Here is a 21744-nt window from a genome sequence, read left to right on the forward strand (position 1 = left end):
TATACATGTACGTATGTATGTACGTATGTATGTACGTATGTATGTACGTATGTATGTACGTATGTATGTATATATGTATGTATATATGTATGTATATATGTACGTATGTATGTACGTATGTATGTATATATGTATGTATATATGCACATATACTTAACGTACGTAATTAATTTGTTTCACTGATATTTTTTCTTTTCCTCAAATGAACGAATAAAATGTTTTTCCCGTGTGCAGAAATATAAAAAAATTATTAGCAGAGAAGCTTTTTTCGTAAGGAAAGGATAAATTTATAAACGAAAAAATTCTAAAAAAACAAAAGTAGGGCAAAGAAGAGAAAATGTATATTCTTTTATTCAATTTGTAAGAAAAAAAAAAAAAAAAAAAAAAATCATTAGTAAAACTTTTTATTTATTTTTTTTTTAATTTTTTTTTTTTTTTTTTTTTTTGTATCATCGTTTTTTATGGCTTTCTCTGAATATAGAAAAATAAAAGGAACCAAAGGAAAAAGGATTACAGAGAGCAACACATCGGGTGGCACAATTTGCTGCACGATGTATCACATGATAAATAAAGATAACCCAGTAATAAAATAAGAAACAAGAACAGAAAAAATAAAATAAAATAAAATATAACGAAATAAAATAAAATATAACGAAATAAAATAAAATAAAATACAACGAAATAAAATTCTATACCATAAAATTCTATACAATGTAATACAATACAATGTAACATAATAAATGAGGGGAACCTCTAACAGTGACTGTGCGCATGACCATTTGAATTTTAGCTCCCCAGTTTTTGCATATGTGTCTATACATGCTGACCATTACTTGTATGCACGTGTATAGATGATTATCCGTAGTATATGTATATATATATATATATATATATATATATATATACATATGGTCATGCCCCCATATTATATTTGCTTATATGCGGGTAAGGAGATAACACTTCTTCTCGTCCCTTCTACTGTAACATTTGCAGCGCTCGCTTAATCTTTTGAACTATTACATTTTTGGGTTCATGTTTTAATTTATCTATATTAATAACTTTCTCGTTATCTTCTGTGTCATTATAGGAGGAGCTGAGTGAAGAGCTTATGCTTTTCCCTGCATTATTTTCAATATTGTTGTAATACGGTTCATTTGCTGTTCTGTTAATACTCTGTAATGAGCTTTTATCGTTATTTGTTGTATCATCATGATCAGGTTTTTCAGTTATGTATCTATTAGGGAATGCCATATCATCATCCTGTTCATAATTGTTTTTTCTTGTGGTATATTTTTGTTCTTCATTCCCAGTTTCCTGTGCAATTTCATCATTATTTTTATTCATGTGTTCTTGTAAGTCAACATGTTCACTTGTTTGTTGCTGTCGTTCTTTTTCTTCTCTTCTTCTTTCCTTTTCTTCCCTTTTTCTTTCCTTTTTTTCTCTTTTTCTTTCTTTTTTTCTCTCTCTTTTTTCTTTTTTTTTCCTTTTTCGTTCTTTCCTTTTTCTCTTCCGTTCTTGCCTTCTTCTTTCCCTTTTTCGTTTCCTTTCTTCTTTTCTTTTTCTTCGTTGTTCTTTTTTTTTCAATTTTCTGGCTCTCCTATTATTTTGTCTTCTTCTTCCTTTTCGATTTTGTACTCTTCGTCTCCTTCCCTTACGACGTTTTCTTAACAAGTCATACAAAATCCTTGAATTGGCTTGTTTTTTCTTGCTTAATGAAAAGTTGTACATAATATTTTTTATATCTTCATTTTTTGAGAGAACAGAATGGGGGCATATCGTTTCAGGGGGATCCCCTTGTTCATTGTAAAAGTAAAAAAGGAGGACGGTAAAAAAGGCTATGTATTTCATACTTTGTCTGTAAATGTTTTGCACCGAAATATATGCGTGTGTGTACAGGACTATGTACTTATGGGTGTATGTACTAGCACATATATATAAATATGTATGTACATATGCACACACATAAGCATGTACATGTATACGTAAACAAGCGCAGTTCTAGTTTGCTGTGTACTCCTCTGCAAGCATGAACACATTAACATGCCAAACGCGGATATTTGCACATGTCGGTAATATGGTGCAATGTATTATTACTTATGTATCAAAAGAAAAAAAATAAAACAAATAAGAATGCTTAAATGGTAAGCGATAAATGATATGCGATAAGTCATGAATATTAAATAAGCAGATTATCTATAGCTCACAGAAAGGTTGTCCTGTAACTCTATTTGAAAACAACCTAGCATTTCACTGCGCATGATTCTGCATTACTCTTACCTATTTACTATTTACTATTTACTCTTTGCTATTTGCTCTTTACTATTTACTCTTAACTATTTATTCCTTGCTCTTTACGATTTACTCATTCCCCTTACCTCTTTCCCATTTTTTTTTTTTTTTTTTTTTTTTTTTTTTCCCTTTGTTCTATGCATGTAAGTGCCTTTACACATTTATCCTTAAAAAGTAAAATCGTCACTTGGTTAAGCTTTAAAAGCTCCTAGAGCAGTATTTGTTCTATGGTCTTACATTAGGACTTAGGTGTTACAAACAAAAAAAAAAAAAAAGAAAAAAAAAAGAATATTACATAACATAGTATAACAAGAAGTATAAATAACACGGCACAATATTATATGTAATAACTTGACCTGCCATACTTCAAAAGGACGAGAAAAAATTGAATAAAATGTGAAAAAACAAATAAACTGTTGTGCATGCCCCTCAAGCCCGTTGCGTTATATGAATTATGTAAATATATATCATATGTAGGTAAAAAAATATATCAGTCCACCCCATGGGTCAATGTATGTTCGTGTGTGAATACGTACGTGTGTGAATATGTACGTGTGTGAATATGTACGTGTGTGAATATGTACGTGTGTGAATATGTACGTGTGTGAATATGTACGTGTGTGAATATGTACGTGTGTGAATATGTACGTATGTGAATATGTATGTTCGTGGGCGTATATGTGTATACGTGGCTATATGCATATTTGGGATTAAGCGTGTGTTCGTACTTTCATCTGTATATGTATACGTATGTGTATAAGTATGTGCATGTTTGTGTGCATGGCGCATAATTCACTTTGTGTGAGAATCTAGGGGGAGTATGTCCTCCATCGAAATGGAAAAATAAAAAGGATATTGCTCAACTAGATTTTCAAGAATGTTTAAAAAATGACAAAAAAAAGTATATACATTTATGGGGTAATACTTAAAAAAATTGGAAAATTTCCAACTATGTTTAATATAACATTTTAATGCTTGTTCATTATGATCAACCCATTTTCTCACTGTGTGTTCAATACTATTTAATGCATCAACAAAGAGTAATATGTACTTATCATTTAAAAATAATTTTATTCCTATTATTATCACTTCATCATTAATTTCGCTAACTATTTCCTTTTCATCTATTTGTTTACTTAAAATGTTAAGAGATAATATATGTTTTGTCAGTAACTCTTTAAACTGTATTAACAAGTCATCATTTCCTGAACTACTAATCATATATGGGACATCCTCAATCAGTTGGAGCTTCGACATAGCTACATATTTTCCATGATCCACATCTATGCTCTTAGTTTCTTCATTAAAATTGTTTTTAACGCAATTGTTAGAAGCATCTCCATAGAATTCTCTCCCCTTTTCAACTTCTTCCTTATCATGCTCCTTATGAAGAGTTTCATTCATGTATTTCTCTCTACTGAAGCTTTCATTTAGACTTGTAAGGTCGTTTTTTCCCCCTTTGTATTTATTATCATTTTTGTTTATATTAAATGGAAAAATAGGTCTGCCATTTTCCTCTATCTTTTTTATATTCTTCAATATATTTCTCTCATTTTGATTGTTTATTTTATCACTCTTTATTTGAAATTTTTTTTTTTTTTTTTTCCTGAACATGCAATATTTTTTTTTTTTATATGTGCAGGAGAAATTATCACAATTTGGTGAAAAAGTGTTCAACAAGGTAGATGAAAGTTCTTTTTTATCTACTTTCGATACACATAAAAAAATATTATTTTCTTCCACTTTCGTAATTAATCGATATTTAAGTCTTTTCATTTCGTTTTTGTTTCTTATCACAGTTTTGCTATTAATTATACGACCCAGTTCGGTGTCGTTCTGAATAACTGACCTGTTCATAATAATTTTTATACTTTTCTTTCCATTTATTTTACAATTTTTGGGGGTCTTTTTTACGATAATTTTACTCAATTTATTCAGTTTAAAAAAATGCTTTCTTTGGTCTAGTATTTTTATAAAAGTGTGTATTTCGCCATCATTCACATTTTGTTCATTGTACTCATAATTGGAGTTACCATGAATAGATTTTAAATTGCAATTTGTTTTATTTTTTATTATTTCTGACTTGTTAATAATATGAGTATCTTCCATTTCGAAATTTTTATCGCTGTTACACGAACTGTTATCAATTTTATGTAATGATGCAGCTTCGTCTCGCCCTGAATTACCCTTTTTTTGACAATTGGTCAAATTTGAAATAGTAGTATGGGCACTTCTCTCTACTAAATTGTTGTTTGCGCGAGGAGCGCATTTATCAAAATTATTGCTCATATTATATACAATTTTTTTCTTATTTTTTTTTAAAATAAATTCCATATTTTTTTTTAAACAGTTTAAACTGATATCGATATCCGAATGTGTATTCTTTTCATTAATTAAAAAAAAATTGATTAAATTTATGGGAATGTATTTATTTTCCTTAAAATTACATATATGAAAAATCGTTTTCACCTTTTTGTCATCATTATCATCATCATTAACATCATCATTATCATCATCATTAACATCATCATTAACATCATCATTAACATCATCATTAAGGTCATCATTAAAGTCATCAATCTTTGTCATATCATTTGTGTTTTCATGTATGGTGTTTACAAATTTGTTGCTTGCCACTTTACCATTTTGCTGTTCTTTTTGTGCTCCATTTGTACTTTCGTTACAGCTCATAACCTGCTCTGTGTTAATCATACTTTTGTTCCTCATATGTAGTTTCTTCTTTATATAGTCGATAATGTTTTCCTTTATTGGATCTCTACTAAGTAATAAGGTATCGTCATTTATCTTTTTTAAAAAGCTCCTTTCTCTTTCTTCAAATTGGTTAGTACAGTGGACATATTTTGTGTCTCTTTTTTTTCCTATATTTTCCTTTTCCCATAAAAAGGAGTTTTTTCTTATTCTTTGCTCATAAGTACTGCTAGCCAAAACGGTGTTATATACTCCTCCATTTTTTAAGTTCAATTTTGGACTATATTTTTTCTCTGCTATATTAGGTGGAGCTTTTTGTGCAATTTTACTAATGTACGAATATTTGCTTCTGTTACGTTGTATCATTTGCTGTGCGTATTGCTGGGAGTATGGAAGACCATTTTGCTGCTTATATATTTGACAGATCGGAAACACTTCTTTCTCTTGTGTAGTACTAAATATTGAGGTGTTTTCCCCTATAGCAGTACCACCTACTAGACATTTGTCCTTACATGCTAACATATCATTTTTTAAAAGTGGCTCCTTCTTAGCAGCTTCATCATTTACATTTGTGTTTTCACTTTGCATAATATTTAAATCGATTTTAATAAACCCCTCATCATTGAGAACGGGTATCGTTTCATAGTCAGCGTCTTTCACCTTGGCCTTAATATTTGCCTCATTCATGAAATTCTTATTATTACTGTTACTAATATTATTATTACCATTATTATTACCATTATTATTACCATTATTATTACCATTATTATTACCATTATTATTACCATTATTATTACCATTATTATTACCATTATTATTACCATTATTTTTACTGTTATTATTACTATTACTATTACTACTACTGCTACTGCTACTACTATTACCATTACTGTACCTCATCTGGAGGTCGTTACAGCCATTGGAACCGTTCATACTTTTTTCATTTGTTCTTTTTTTACTAGTGGAGTGAATTGAGTCTACATTAACTTCACCGGTGCAAGTGCTATTCGGAATGAAGTTACTAATAATAGCATTTTTGAACAAATCTATATTGAATAGTGTGTTCTTACTTGATAATTCATTTTCTTCATTTTTACATGCTCCATTTGTTTGGAAGGTATGTTTCATCTCTTTGTTATTTTGCTCAGCATTCCTTATACATTCATTTGTATTGTTACTTGGTAAATTTTTGTCTGTTTTGTCATTTTTCGAATCGTTTTCTTTAGCACTTGCTTCGTTCCTAACTATTACATGATTGTCAATATCGTCCACACATTGCTTCTCTATCGTTTCCAAATTAATTACTGTATCACTTTGATGATATGCATGATTATGTACAAGCTCTTTTTTGTTAAGAAGTTGCAAACCATACTTATCGCTCTTCACGTTATTATCAGCATTTGGCCTATTAATGACTGAACTTTTGGGAGCAATTTTATTTTCGATGTCAATCCATTTAAAAATGCTACTTATTCCTGATGCTAATTCGTCAAAAAGATTATCTGAATCACTTTTAAAAAAAAGATTGGAATAATAATTATTATCCTTTAAATTATTTAATTCATACTTTAATTTTTTATTTATTCCTAATTTTTTTCTGTTTTCATTTATTAATTCGTTGTATTCCCTTTTTAATAAAATGTATGACTGGTACATGCGTCTATAGATATTTATATTTGTGGCTTTGTCATTTTTGTGTAGTTCCATAATTTTTGCGTTTTCCCTACGCCTGGTACTGCCATAATTGTCATTCCTGTAATCATTGTGGCTATCATTCCTGTTATCATTGTGGCCATCATTCCTGTTATCATCGTTATCATTACCATTACTACTGTCGTTTCTATTATCATTACCATTGCTACTGTCGTTTCTATTATCATTACTATTATCATTACCATTTTCATTATTATTATCATTACCATTTTCATTATTAAATATATTGCTATTTTCATTATTAAATGTATTGCTATTTTCATTTTTAAATGTATTGCTATTTTCATTGTTAAATGTATTGCTATTTTCACTGTTAAATGTATTGCTATTTTCATTGTTAAATGTATTGCTATTTTCATTGTTAAATGTATTGCTATTTTCATTGTTAAATGTATTGCTATTTTCACTGTTAAATGTATTGCTATTTTCATTGTTAAATGTATTGCTATTTTCATTGTTAAATGTATTGCCATTTTTCTTATCATGGCACTTATTCATTGCTACACTATCTTTGTTTTCATTTAATGAGTTATACCTTACATTATTGGAGTTATAATTTTTATTTTCTTCACTGTTAGTATTCTCTTTTTCCTCAACAATACATAATTTTATTATTTTATCTTTTTTTTTTTTTTCGTTCATGACCATTTGACTATCATATGGGGAATTTTCCCAACCCTTGGTCATTTGATTTGTACACTTTTCTGTATAATTATTTAAATATTTATTTCCATTACATTCATCATTTTGTTTAGTATATATGTTGTGTGTACTCATACACTCATATTTATCATTCTCATAATTCGTCTTTTTGCAAATTTGACTATTCTCTACCCATTCTTCTTCCCCTTGTGCAATTACGTCTTTTTCCTTGCGCTGAAATTTGTTTCCTTCGCTGTTGGTATTTTTGTCATCCTCGAGTATTTTGCTCACTTGGTCTTGCTCCATTTCGCCATCATTAGGACCACCCGCGTTTGGCTTTTCAGAATTTGTTCCAACCGCATCCTCTTTAGCTGCTTCTTCCACGACTGTGCCTAATTTCATTGAGCTTGTTTTAACTTCATTCAAGTTTTTCCCAATCTCTGCCTTTCCTTTCTGTTCTTGTATTTGATGCTTACCTATTGGTCCATTTCCAACCATAGCATCATTTTCTTTTTTATAGATGCTCTCATTAAATACGTACTCACTTTCATTCTGGCTTTTAGCACTTAAAGGTCTAACTGCATGATCTCCCATCAAATGGATTTATTTTAAAAGACTTCATTTAGGAAAAAAAAAAAAAAAAATTAATTACATGTTCAGGTCAACAAGTATATAGGAATAAAACAAAAAATATTTCAAATTTGATAAACGAGGAAAATGGATGGATGAAATGGAACCGCAATATTAATCGATGAACTGGCGAAAAGGAATAATCGCGAGATATTTAAATTAAATAAAAAGAAAAAAAATGGCTAATTCGAGGGAAAACGAACTGAATGAAAGAGGAGTTTATAATAATAACGATAATAATAACAGTAATAATGACAGTAATAACAAAATGCAGTTCTGAAGAAAAGGTAACAAGCAAAATAAGCAATTTTAAAAAAGTACATGAGAAAGTGTATGTATCATTTTACACCTATATACATAATTAAAAAAAAAAAAAAAAAAAAAAAAAAAAAAAAAAAAAATCTCTTAAGCTCATATGAATATTTCATTCTGTACTCGCATATGTGTGTATACACATGAAGATTCATTTATTTTTGGAATTTTATTTTTCCTTCGTTGAGCAACAGACTATTATTAATTTACTTTTTTTTTTTTTAAATAATAAAATGAAACAAATTAAAACAAAATAAAAGTATTAGCGCTTTTTTAAACAGTTTACAACTAGGACTTGCAAAATAAATTAGCGAAAAATAATTGTTCATAAAAAATATTGTTAATAAAGAACGTCGTTCGAAATTGGTCTCAATGGTAACTAACCCTTACTCTCTTCCACTACACGCCATCTTTAAGTACATATATACACATATGCATATATGTATATATATATATATATATATATATATATATATATATATATATATATATATATATATATATTTATTTATATATTTGCGTATGTGTATATATACTTATGCGTAATGTTGAATTTCTTTGTTAGTGAAAAAGAACATTCTTTAAAACGGGTAAAACCGATATTACAAAAATATAGCATATAAAATACAAGTACTCAACTGTCATCTCCAATGAAAGAAGAAATCAAAGTTTTTAACGGCAAGAACGGATCGTTGGAACTGTTTTCATATGTGCACATATATGTATATGGTATATGCATTACTAGCTCTTTTTGAAAAAATGCCCTTGAGGAACTTCATACAATTATAATTTTTTTTTTTTCAATTTTTCAATTTTTCATTTTTTCAATTTTTGATTTTTTCGTTTTTTCACGTTATTTTGCGAAGAAGCTCATGTCAATTTTTCACAAATGAAAATAAATGCAAATCGAAAAAACGAAATGATGGCTCTGAACTTTTCCACAAAGGCTAGAATAAATATCTTTTTAAAATTCATCTATGATAAATTGTCTTTTTTTTAATAATAATGTAGAGAAGCAAAATTAAATAGTGTTTTTTCATTTAAAAAAAAAAAAAATGTATATGTATATGTATATGTATATGTATATGTATATGTATATGTATATGTATATGTATATGTATATGTATATGTATATGTATATGTATATGTATATGTATATGTATATGTATATGTATATGTATATGTATATGTATATGTATATGTATATGTATATGTATATGTATATGTATATGTATATGTATATGTATATGTATATGTATATGTATATGTATATGTATATGTATATGTATATGTATATGTATATGTATATGTATATGTATATGTATATGTATATGTATATGTATATGTATATGTATATGTATATGTATATGTATATGTATATGTATATGTATATGTATATGTATATGTATATGTATATGTATATGTATATGTATATGTATATGTATATGTATATGTATATGTATATGTATATGTATATGTATATGTATATGTATATGTATATGTATATGTATATGTATATGTATATGTATATGTATATGTATATGTATATGTATATGTATATGTATATGTATATGTATATGTATATGTATATGTATATGTATATGTATATGTATATGTATATGTATATGTATATGTATATGTATATGTATATGTATATATATATATATATATATAATATATATAAAATTTATCAAATAACCTGAATTGTTCATGCAGTTTTACCTAAAATACGTGACTTGTTCATGCTTTTTCTTTATCTCATCATAAAAATAAAAATACATATTTATATATGCATATGTGTAAGCATATGCATACTGATACATATGCACGCGTTTTATGTTTGATGTGAAAAGGATAATCTAAAATGCACACGAAAAATGCAAACGTTATTTAAATGTACGCTAATTATGCCATTTCATTAAAAATGGCGTGTACCCATAATTTGGCTTCATTTTAAATTGCTGCATTGTAACAGCACAAGGTGTTCATATATACATATATGTAAATATAAACATTCATGCGTACGTACGTATTCATATATGCCCATATTTTTCCCTTCGTAATTCTTCTAATGATAAAGGTCTACCCACTAAAACGTGCAAGATTCCATTAGCCTAAAATTTCTTTAGTTGTAAACCAAAACTTTCATTCAATATATTATCAATTTTCTCTTGTGTTTGTACTTAAATATTTCCCTTGCAATTTTTTGCAATATAATTTTAATCTCCTTGTCTTCTAAACATTTATTTAATACAAACAATATTTTATATTAAGGTATTATATACTGTCCTCTCCTTAATGTTTATTCACTATTTGATTGATCTGTGCTCGAATATTCATTATTTGAAAGTTCTTCGTTGTCAGTTTGTTCTTCTTGCACTAAGTTATTTCCCTTAGACTCTATCAAATCAGATACTTCAATTTCTCTAATTTTGTCAATTATTCCTAAATTATTCTTTTTTAAATTATTATATAGGTCTAGTATCAATTCGGAAACTTCTATCTGCAAGGAGAAAAAACAACAGTCCACATAAGAGGGTTTACACAAACATATATACACATACATATATACACATACATGTATACACATACACACACACAAACACAAACACATACATGCACTTATGCATAATGAATTTTTATATTTCCACTATTTATCTTCGTTATTTATATTACATCACTATCATCTTCAATGTCTACATTAAACAGGGAGCCCATTTCATCTCTCAGATAGTCGCCTAGTTTATTTTTTGGAGTATTCTCTAAATGAGAAAAAAAAAAAAATATATATATATATAAATATTCATATGGGCATGTGTGTATTTGCACTTCTGTGTGCTTTTTTTTTTCTTTATCTTTTTTTTAAATTTACATAAAAAAATATTATGAACGTGATCAAATTCTAAAAAAACGAAATGGAGGAAAGGTGTCGTTCTTTTTGAGAAATATATGAACTGTTCATATTTTTTTTTGTTCCGTTTAATATGCATGGATATACATATATACACATATGTATGCATGTACATTCTTGCATGTTCATATTTTTTTTTTTTCCCATGCTTACTTGATATAATGTAATTATATACATATTCAATTAATTTTATTTTTTTTTCTTCCGAGTTTGCCCCACCCCAATTATTTGTCACAGCAAGTCGAAGAACTGTCCTGCATTGTTAAAGAATACGAAAGTTGAAAAAAAAAAAAAAAAAAAAATATATATATGTATATATATATAAAATATATTTTTCTTTTTTTCGAAGCAAAGAATATGATTATAATTAAGGATACAACATAAGGAAAACATATTACATACGTAAAACTGCTTAATGTAATATTATGCTGCTATTAAACGCAAAGACAGCATTTGGTATGTTCGAGGTATTGCAGTTTAATATACTTTTACAAAAACTCATGGAGTTAAATAGTTAAAAATAATTGCGCATGCTGCTCCTATTTGCAAATTTGTTTATTCTTTTTCATTTTGCCTTTGGTATTATGAAATTATAATATGTGTACATACTTATACGTATATTATATATATTTTATTTATATGTATATATAATACCATTTTTCAAATATTAAGTTAATTCCTTCATGTAATAAAACAGATATATCTTCATTCATTTTGTATGTGCCCTTTTAAAATTGGATATATATGCCAATTATAAAAAAAAAAAATAATAATAATAATAATAATAATAATAATAATAAAATACTTTAATGTATATTGTTCTATAGGGCCAAACAAATATAATTCACTTCATTTATTTATTGTTCTTTTTTTTTTTTTTTTAAGGAATATTACGAAATAACGCAAAATAATTTTTTATCTTGCGGTTGTTACATTTCCTCTACTAAGATGTGAAAAAGGAAAAAAGAAAAAGAAAAGAAAAACAAAAGAACAGAAAAACAAAAGAACAGAAAAACAAAAGAACAGAAAAACAAAAGAACAGAAAAACAAAAGAACAGAAAAACAAAAGAACAGAAAAACAAAAGAACAGAAAAACAAAAGAAAAGAAAAACAAAGGAACAAAAAAAAAATTTAGTATTAATTATTAATTAATAAGCGTTAATTATTAAGATTACGTAATAATTATTGCCAAATGGTAAGTGTTAAATGCAAACAAGGAAAATATAATAATCTTAAATAAAACAACGAATGGCCACAACATTAAGGTTTTTCCCATGGCAATATATTTTACGCATATTATTACTCATCTAAGAAACATCAAATATGCATTATATACCATTATAATATATTATACAAAATGATATAATTTTTTTTAATATATATATATATATATATATCCACATTCTTTTCTTTTCTTTTTTCTTATAAAATATATAGAAATATATGTAAAATAGTCCAAAAAAATTAGGACTACCATCACAAAAAATGAAGAGGTTATAGCATCATAAAAACATCCCTACGTACATATTCATATACATATATATATATATATACATTTATCTATTATCAGACCTGAAAAATGATGAGTGGAGCATAAAATAACAAGGTGGAGCTTTTACAAGTGCAGAAACAAATGTTTACGTGAAATATATAATCTTTCAGTAAAATAAAGAAGATCATAATTTGCAACTACAACAAGAATAAAAAAAAAAAAAAAGAAAAAAGAAGAGCATACATATTAAAAAAAAGTATACATATTAAATGGTATATATTTTTTTTTTTCACTATGTATATAGCATTACGTTTTTGTTTCATTTGTATATGTAATTTCCCCATTTTTAATGAATAAAGGAGAAAAAAAAGGAATAATTTAACTTTTAGTTTTTACAACTTTATGCGCTATTATTTTATATATATGAACATATACATATATTTCTTCCAAAGGTTATAGTATATACTTATTTTTTTTTTTGTTTGTTGTTTAATTAAATTATATAAAAGTACATAATGTTAAAATGAGAGAGTGGATCTTTAGCTGCTCATCATTTATTATTTATGTTTTTATATTATATTCACAACTAATATATTAGTATATAAGTACATATATATATAATCATGCACAAAAAAATTGCAAGTTTGTGTTATGAGTTAGGAAAGTAATGCTCGTAGAATATGGTATTTTTGCCTCATATCCTCTTTTATAAATATTTCAAAGACTTAAGTTACCTAACTGTTGAAGTGCTCAATAATTAATTTTCACCTGACCAGGTTCAGACGTTATGTTGCTAATCATTTTTAGCATAGTTGCGGAAATGTGTTTAAAAAAAAAAAAAGATACAAAAAAAAAGAGAAAAAATAAAGAAAAGAAAAAACTCATATGGCACTTCTTCCTACAGCATTTCTGCTAAAAAGCAAGAGAAAAAAAAAACAAGCTTGAAGATTAAACAAGTTGGAAAGAAAAAAAAAAAAATTATATAAAAAAAATTATATACAAATGATAGTATACAAATCATAGTATACAAATCATAGTATACAAAGCATAGTATAAAAATGATAATATATAAGGGAAAATACTTCACGTAGAATGTTAAAATTTTTACCCTTTTCAAAGCTTTTTATTTTACGTAAACTGTGTCTATGTAGATTTGGTAACACATCATATATTTACTGAAATGTACTAGAATTCGTTTTCATATATGTTGAAAATATAATGACACACAGTTTTCAACTTCTACACTAGTACAAACAAAGCGATCGGATTGTTATTTTTAAAGCTATATTTATTAGTATATGTAACCTCAAAAAAATTTTAAAATGGCTTTGTTTCATCGTAACTCAAGTTCTTAATTTTAAAACCCAAAGAAAAACGAATAAACGGATATCCCAATAAGCAGATATCCCAATAAGCAGATATACTAATAAACGGATATAAAAATAAAATAAAAAAAAAAAAAAAACTAACTTAAAAGAATATGTTCAACATTATAGCGAATTTTTCACTTATAATATATTCATCTCCAAAAAGGAAGTGCTATATATATATATATATATATATATATATATATATATATAAATATAGGGATATATTTACATAAATGTGCATTAGTGGGTGTGATAACTGTATATATTATGTATGTATGTACGTATGTATGTGTATATTTATATGGGACTAGCGGCTCCTATTTATTTTACATGGTACATGCGATTAAAAATTTGTTTTTTATAATGCCATTTTTGCAATTTTACACATAAGAATATAATATTTACAAATGATATTCATTTTATGTTCGTTTTGTTATTATTCTTTTTGTTTTTTACAAATTTCCGTTTTTAATAAATAAATAAAAAATATAAAAAATAAAAGGCTATGTATAATTAAATAATTTTAGTCAATATTTATTTGTATTGTTATTTCCGTGGCTATAATATTGTACATTCTTTTGAAAACTTATAATTTGTTATTATAGCGAATAATTTTTTGATTATTTATGTCGTTCACTTTTAGCGTAATATGAAGAAAATATAAATAAATGAATAGGAAGTGAATAACAAATGAGTACTAAATGAATGACAATAGCGATAAATGAATGGCAAATGAGCGATAAATGAATGACAAATTAGCGATAAATGAATGGCAAATGAGCGATAAATGAATGGCAAATGAGCGATAAATGAATGGCAAATGAGCGATAAATGAATGGCAAATGAGCGATAAATGAATGGCAAATGAGTTATAAATGCATAATAAATGAATAAGAAACGAATATTAAACGAATAAATGAATGAATAATTGAATAACTAATGCATAAGTAAAAATGTAAGCACTTACACGTACTTAATATACACGAGCTTGTACATATTTAAATGGTATGGAATAAGCTAAAATATTTTCGTATTGCATATGCATAAGCTTTATACGTGCACATGCGTACATACCATTCTTACTTATGTAATGTGTAGTACGAACATATGTACATATTTTTTACTCCGTTTAATGAACGCATTCATAATTTTTAACCAATTTTTTTTTTCCATTTTTGAACCGTGTTTTAATTGTGTTACTGTTTAAACGTTTTTCTCTTTTTTAATTTATTTGGAAAACAATCAAGAGCGTTTGCATAAGCATAATATACTGTACTTATTTTGACTTAATAATACTAATGTACGTACATGTACACGTACATATATATACACTTATACATATATATACATTTATACATATATATACACTTATACATATATATACACTTATACATATATATACACTTATACATATATATACACTTATACATATATATACACTTATACATATATATACTCTTATACATATATATACATATACATATATATACATTTGGATTGAAAAAAAAGCTTAAAATTCTGCGTTACGCGCGTGCATCATGTTATGCCATTATACTCATAATTCATTAAAGGGAATATGTTGAAGTAAACGCCTTTTACATGTATATACATATTTGCACAAATGTATACATGAACATTAGCATATACGCATACATGCATATATGCATACGTTGTGTATATGCTAGTATGTATATACATTTATGCATGCGAATGTTTATTATACGTACCCATGCATTAACCTCGTTCTTCTTGAAGCAAAATGCCAACAGTAACATATGCCGACTAATCTTTTTTTACCATATATCTTGCACACAATAGTACATAGAAAATATTAATTGAGTAAAACGCATAAGTGGAATATTTATTTTTAAAAAAACAAAACTTAGAATTAAAATCAAACTGGAAAGTTTGACAGTTAGTCATTTTGATAGTTATCCATTTTGATAGTTATCCATTTTGATAGTTAGTCATTTTGATAGTTAGTCATTTTGATAGTTATCCATTTTGATAGTTATCCATTTTGATAGTTATCCATTTTGATAGTTATCCATTTTGATAGTTATCCATTTTTGCCGTTACCTTTTAGATCATTATAACCAATTGCAAAAGGATTTCTCCAGAATTTTCCACATTTTATTTTTCTTTCTGTTTCGTTTTGTGTGCATGGTCAAGTGTAGATACATGCATAGGTGTATGTTCTATCTGCCCATTTTCGTTTCCTAACTATATTAGACTAATTTTTTTTTTTTTTTTTTTTTTTGCCCTTTTGCTCTTTTCATCGTTCCTCACCTTGTTTTCCCAAAAAAAGAAAAAAAAAAAAAAAAAAAGAAAAAAGAAAAAAAAAGAGGACATATAGGAAGACACAAAGGTATATATATATATATATATATATAGGAAGACGCATAGGCATACATATAGGCACACAGACAATCGGACAAACCACAAATGGAGAGCATCGTAAAGTACGCGCATGTGCATCATGTGGAGGAGGTGCTAAGGTCATTGGACGTGGACGAGAACGTTGGTTTGACAAAAGATAAACTGGAAAAGAGAAGAAGAGCATATGGATTAAACGAGTTGGAAGTAGAAAAGAAAAAGGGTATTTTAGAGCTCATATTAAATCAGTTTGACGATTTATTAGTAAAAATATTATTACTAGCAGCATTTATAAGTTTTGCTTTAACAATATTAGATATGCAAAATAAGGAAGTGGCATTATCTGATTTTATAGAACCGTTGGTTATAGTAATGATATTAATTTTAAATGCAGCAGTAGGTGTATGGCAAGAATGTAATGCTGAAAAGTCGTTAGAAGCATTGAAACAATTACAACCAACTAAAGCAAAAGTATTAAGAGATGGGAAATGGAAAATAATAGATAGCAAATATTTAACCATAGGAGATATAATAGAATTAAATGTAGGAAATAAAACACCAGCTGATGCTAGAATTATTAAAATATTTTCAACAAGTATTAAAGTGGAACAGAGTATGTTGACTGGGGAATCTTGTTCAGTAGACAAATATGCGGATATATTAGATTTTAATTTAAAAAATTGTGAGATTCAATTAAAAAAAAATATATTATTTTCATCTACATCCATAGTTGCAGGTAGATGTTTAGCTGTAGTTATAAATATAGGTATGAACACAGAAATTGGAAATATACAGCATGCAGTCATTGAGTCCAAAAATGAAGATACAGATACACCATTACAAATAAAAATAGATTCATTTGGAAGACAGTTATCAAAAATTATATTTGTTATATGTATTACTGTATGGATAATAAATTTCAAGCATTTTTCTGATCCTGTTCATGGATCTTTTCTCTATGGATGTTTATATTATTTTAAAATTAGTGTAGCTTTAGCTGTTGCTGCAATACCTGAAGGATTACCAGCAGTTATCACCACATGTCTAGCCTTAGGTACAAGGAGGTTAGTAAAGAAAAATGCTATTGTAAGGAAATTACAAAGTGTAGAAACACTGGGTTGTACTACAGTAATATGCTCAGATAAAACTGGTACACTAACAACGAATCAAATGACAGCTACTGTATTTCATTTATTTAGAGAAACCAATGTATTAAAGGAATTCCAGCTATGCCAAAAGGGGGATAACTTTTTTTTCTATGAAACAAATACAAATGAAGGCATCGAGGAGGAGTCCTTTTTTAAAAAATTGAAAAAAAAAAAAAAAAAAAAAAAGTACAGGTGTGGAAGCGGAAGATCAAGAAGAGGAGGAAACGGAAGACGAAATGGAAACAGAGAAAATGGGGGGAGAAGAGCAGGGCGAGGGGAATTTCTATGGACGCAATAAGTACACGAATAGTAGTGGTTATAATAGTGGTAAACATAGTGGAGGTACTGATGGATATGATAAGGGAAATGCGGTTGGAAATACTAGTAGGAATAGACAAGGGAAAAACACAGAGGATGAAGCAAGCGATTATCCTCTTACCGAAATGAGCAGTAATGTGAACACGATCATAAGTCGAGGAAGTAAGATATTCGAAGATAAAATAAGTAAGTACTGTTATTCGGAATATGACTACAACTTTTACATGTGTCTAGTAAACTGTAATGAGGCAAATATCTTTTGCAATCATCAAAATGAAATTGTAAAAAAATTTGGGGATAGCACTGAGTTAGCCCTACTCTACTTTGTTCATAACTTTGATATATTACCCAACAACTTAAGGAATAATAAGATGCCGGCCGAGTATGAGAAGCCCAGCAATAACAACAACAGCGCAACGGGTAAAAAGAGTGACAACTTCAGTAGCAGAAGAAGTACATGGTCATACGCAGATAGTGAAAACTGTAATAGTAATTCGATCTCTAATAATTTTGAGAATAGTAAATATAATTGCAATAATAAGAGAGATGACAAGTCTGTTCCGAGTGAATGCATAGCTGCTTGGAGGAACGAATGTCAATTAGTGAAAATTATAGAATTTACACGAGAAAGAAAATTAATGAGTGTAATTGTTGAAAATAATAAAAATGAATTAATACTTTATTGTAAAGGAGCTCCAGAAAATATTATAAAAAATTGTAAATCTTATCTAACGAAAAATGACTTTCGTACATTAACAGAAGAATTAAAAGAAGATATTCATAACAGAATTAAGAATATGGGGAAAAGGGCACTTAGAACTCTAAGTTTTGCTTTTAAAAAATTAAAAAAAAATGATTTAAATATAACAAATGTAGAGGATTATTATAAATTAGAACAAGATCTAACGTATTTAGGTGGCCTGGGTATTATAGATCCACCCAGGAAATACGTTGGACGAGCTATTAATTTATGCCATCTTGCTGGCATAAGGGTGTTTATGATTACAGGGGATAACATAGATACAGCGAGGGCCATAGGGAGGGAAATAAACATACTCAGCAGAGGGGATAATAATGGTAGCAACAGAAATGACCTAGATACTAGCCGCAATGCTTACCGCATGACTAACAGTAATGTTGCCGATGATGAATCGAGCGAGTGTTGCTATAATGGTAGGGATTTTGAAGACCTGCCACTTGAGAAACAAAAAAGTATATTAAAAAATAAACAAAAAATAATATTCTGTCGAACAGAACCAAAACATAAAAAGCAGATTGTCAAAATTTTGAAGGATCTAGGAGAAACTGTAGCTATGACAGGAGATGGGGTTAATGATGCCCCAGCTTTAAAATCAGCAGATATAGGTATAGCTATGGGAATTAATGGGACAGAAGTAGCTAAAGAGGCTTCAGATATTGTACTAGCTGATGATAACTTTAATACAATCGTAGAGGCAATCAAAGAAGGTAGATGTATTTACAATAATATGAAAGCTTTTATACGTTATCTTATTAGTAGTAACATAGGTGAAGTTGCCTCCATTTTTATAACTGCACTTTTGGGAATACCTGACAGTTTAGCGCCTGTCCAGCTCCTCTGGGTTAACCTGGTCACAGACGGTCTACCCGCTACAGCACTGGGTATGTTTGACAGGCGTATGCACGCGTTCATGTGTAAATGTTCATATGTATGTGCTTTGTGCAGTTATGCTTATATATGTGTGCATCATTTCCAGTGCACTCTTGAATATTCTTGCGATTCTTCCTGCACGGGTGAAGGTTGAAAAGGGCTTAAGCCCCCTCAGTCACACCTGCTATTAAGCAGTTGCCTCTATATATAGGAATTTTTTTTTTTTTGTTTTTCTACTTGCCCGTTGAGCGCCCGTTACATATGGATCTATATCGTGTGTATATTGCTATAAATATAATAAAATTTGATTAATTTTACTACTATTGGACAACTTCATTTCTGTACAGGATTTAACCCCCCGGAACATGACGTAATGAAATGTAAACCAAGGCATAAAAACGATAACTTGATTAATGGATTAACCTTACTAAGATACATAATTATTGGAACATATGTAGGAATGGCCACTGTGTCTATATTTGTTTACTGGTATATATTTTACCCAGATTCGGATAATCATACGTTAATAAATTTTTATGAACTTTCTCATTATAATCAATGTAAAGCTTGGCCTAATTTTAAAGTCAACAGAATTTATGGCATGTCCGAAGATGCTTGTTCGTACTTTTCGTCAGGAAAAGTTAAGGTAAATTCTGCACTGAGCAATTTTTGCATTATTTGACTTAAATTTGTAAAAATATAAAAAAAAAAAAAAAAGAAAAAGGGAGGACTAGTCCAGCGGTTCGATTGTCGTCTGACTCGAATGCAGAAACTGTTTTCCCTGTGTCTGTTTCCCTTTTTATCATTTTATTGTATTTTTTTTTTTTTTGTTTTACCCTATTGCTTTATATTTTACTCTATTGCTTTATATTTTACTCTATTGCTTTATATTTTACTCTACTGTATTTTAATTTATTTCATTGTGCTTCTTTTTACCGTGGTTCATTTTTCCTTCCTCCTCTCAGGCGAGCACGTTGTCACTATCCGTCCTTGTGTTAATAGAAATGTTTAATGCTTTAAATGCATTGAGTGAATATAACTCCTTATTTAATATCCCACCATGGAGAAACATGTATTTGGTACTAGCTATCATCGGATCCTTACTGTTACATTTTCTAATTATTTATATTCCCCCCTTAGCAAGTATTTTTGGTGTTGTTGCCTTAACTGCGTATGATTGGTTCCTAGTATTTTTATGGTCTTTTCCTGTTATCATTATTGATGAAGTTATTAAATTTTATGCAAAGAGACAATTAGATAAAGAGATATCATTGAGCAAGTTGAAAATTGACTAAATTAAAATGTGCCTTGAAACAGGTGGCTTATGCACAAAACAGAAGTGCAGTTTTATGTATATTTTGAATTTTTTTTTTTCTTTCTTTCTTTCTTTCTTTCTTTTTTTTTTTTTTTTTTTTTTTTTTTTAATGTGATGTTTCTTCTTAAAGTTTAAGGCTAAATTGTTGTACGCGTTTTTTTTTTTTTTTTTTTTTTTTTTTTCTTTCTTTTTCATTTCTTTTTCATTGACACCCATTTTTCATGTCATGCTTTGCATTTATAATGGTCTGTTTTTTTCTTTTTTTTCTTTTTTTTCTTTTTTTTTTTTTTTTTTTTTTTTCCTTTTTTTTCCTTTTTTTTTTTTTTTTTCTTTTTTTTTTTTTTTTTTTTTTTTTTTTATTTATTTTTCTTCATTTTAATTTTTCTTCCATGCCCATTCTTTATGTCAAGCTTAGCATTTACAATGGTCTGTTTTTCTTTCTTTTTTTTTAAAATAGTTCACAATCATTTTGCACACACACTTTCTTCAAATGTTCCTTTTGAAGACACTGCCAACATTTTGCCTAATTTTATAAGAATATAATTGGTTTACTAAACGGTTTATCTTTAATATATGCAAACTTTCGTTTAAGAGTAATTAATAAAGACATGTTTCTAGAATACATTTCAAACAATTTTTTATTTATTGGTACATACTAAAAAAGTGCAGTGAAAACGGAAAAAAAAAAAAAAAAAAAGGTAAACATATGTACGAATACACATACATAAACATGTACATGTTCATATCTTTTTTTTTTTTTTTATTTTTTAAGAAAAATTTTGCATTTATGAACGATTAAACATTGATACACAGAAACATTAACATGGATATGGACAGAAATGCTGAATATAGTGGATGCTGTATTTTATTATTTTATTTTTTTTTTACT

The 21744-nt window shown here is 27.8% G+C and overlaps 4 protein-coding genes across 4 annotated transcripts; 1 reads left to right on the forward strand and 3 right to left on the reverse strand.

Annotated features, from left to right (window-relative positions):
- Positions 1–975: 975 nt before the first annotated feature.
- On the reverse strand, positions 976–1848 carry PmUG01_02017100 (conserved Plasmodium protein, unknown function; the record flags this gene model as incomplete). The annotated part of the gene is made up of 1 exon (XM_029008645.1): positions 976–1848. The coding sequence occupies one exon, from the start codon at positions 1846–1848 to the stop codon at positions 976–978; it is 873 nt and encodes a 290-aa protein (XP_028860184.1).
- A 1233-nt stretch (positions 1849–3081) lies between these two features.
- PmUG01_02017200 (conserved Plasmodium protein, unknown function) lies at positions 3082–7947 on the reverse strand (the record flags this gene model as incomplete). The annotated part of the gene is made up of 1 exon (XM_029008646.1): positions 3082–7947. One exon carries the CDS (start codon positions 7945–7947, stop codon positions 3082–3084), a length of 4866 nt encoding a protein of 1621 aa, XP_028860185.1.
- A 2650-nt stretch (positions 7948–10597) lies between these two features.
- Positions 10598–11919, reverse strand: PmUG01_02017300 (pre-rRNA-processing protein TSR2, putative; the record flags this gene model as incomplete). Its single annotated transcript, XM_029008647.1, has 4 exons — positions 10598–10798; positions 10972–11057; positions 11360–11460; positions 11861–11919. 4 exons carry the CDS (start codon positions 11917–11919, stop codon positions 10598–10600), a joined length of 447 nt encoding a protein of 148 aa, XP_028860186.1.
- Positions 11920–16513: 4594 nt separating this feature from the next.
- Positions 16514–20835, forward strand: ATP6 (calcium-transporting ATPase, putative; the record flags this gene model as incomplete). The annotated part of the gene is given in 4 exon segments (XM_029008648.1): positions 16514–17758; positions 17772–19551; positions 19888–20186; positions 20506–20835. The coding sequence occupies 4 exon segments, from the start codon at positions 16514–16516 to the stop codon at positions 20833–20835; spliced, it is 3654 nt and encodes a 1217-aa protein (XP_028860187.1).
- Positions 20836–21744: the final 909 nt, after the last annotated feature.

Source organism: Plasmodium malariae, assembly GCF_900090045.1.
Source record: "Plasmodium malariae genome assembly, chromosome: 2".
Lineage (NCBI taxonomy): Eukaryota > Apicomplexa > Aconoidasida > Haemosporida > Plasmodiidae > Plasmodium > Plasmodium malariae.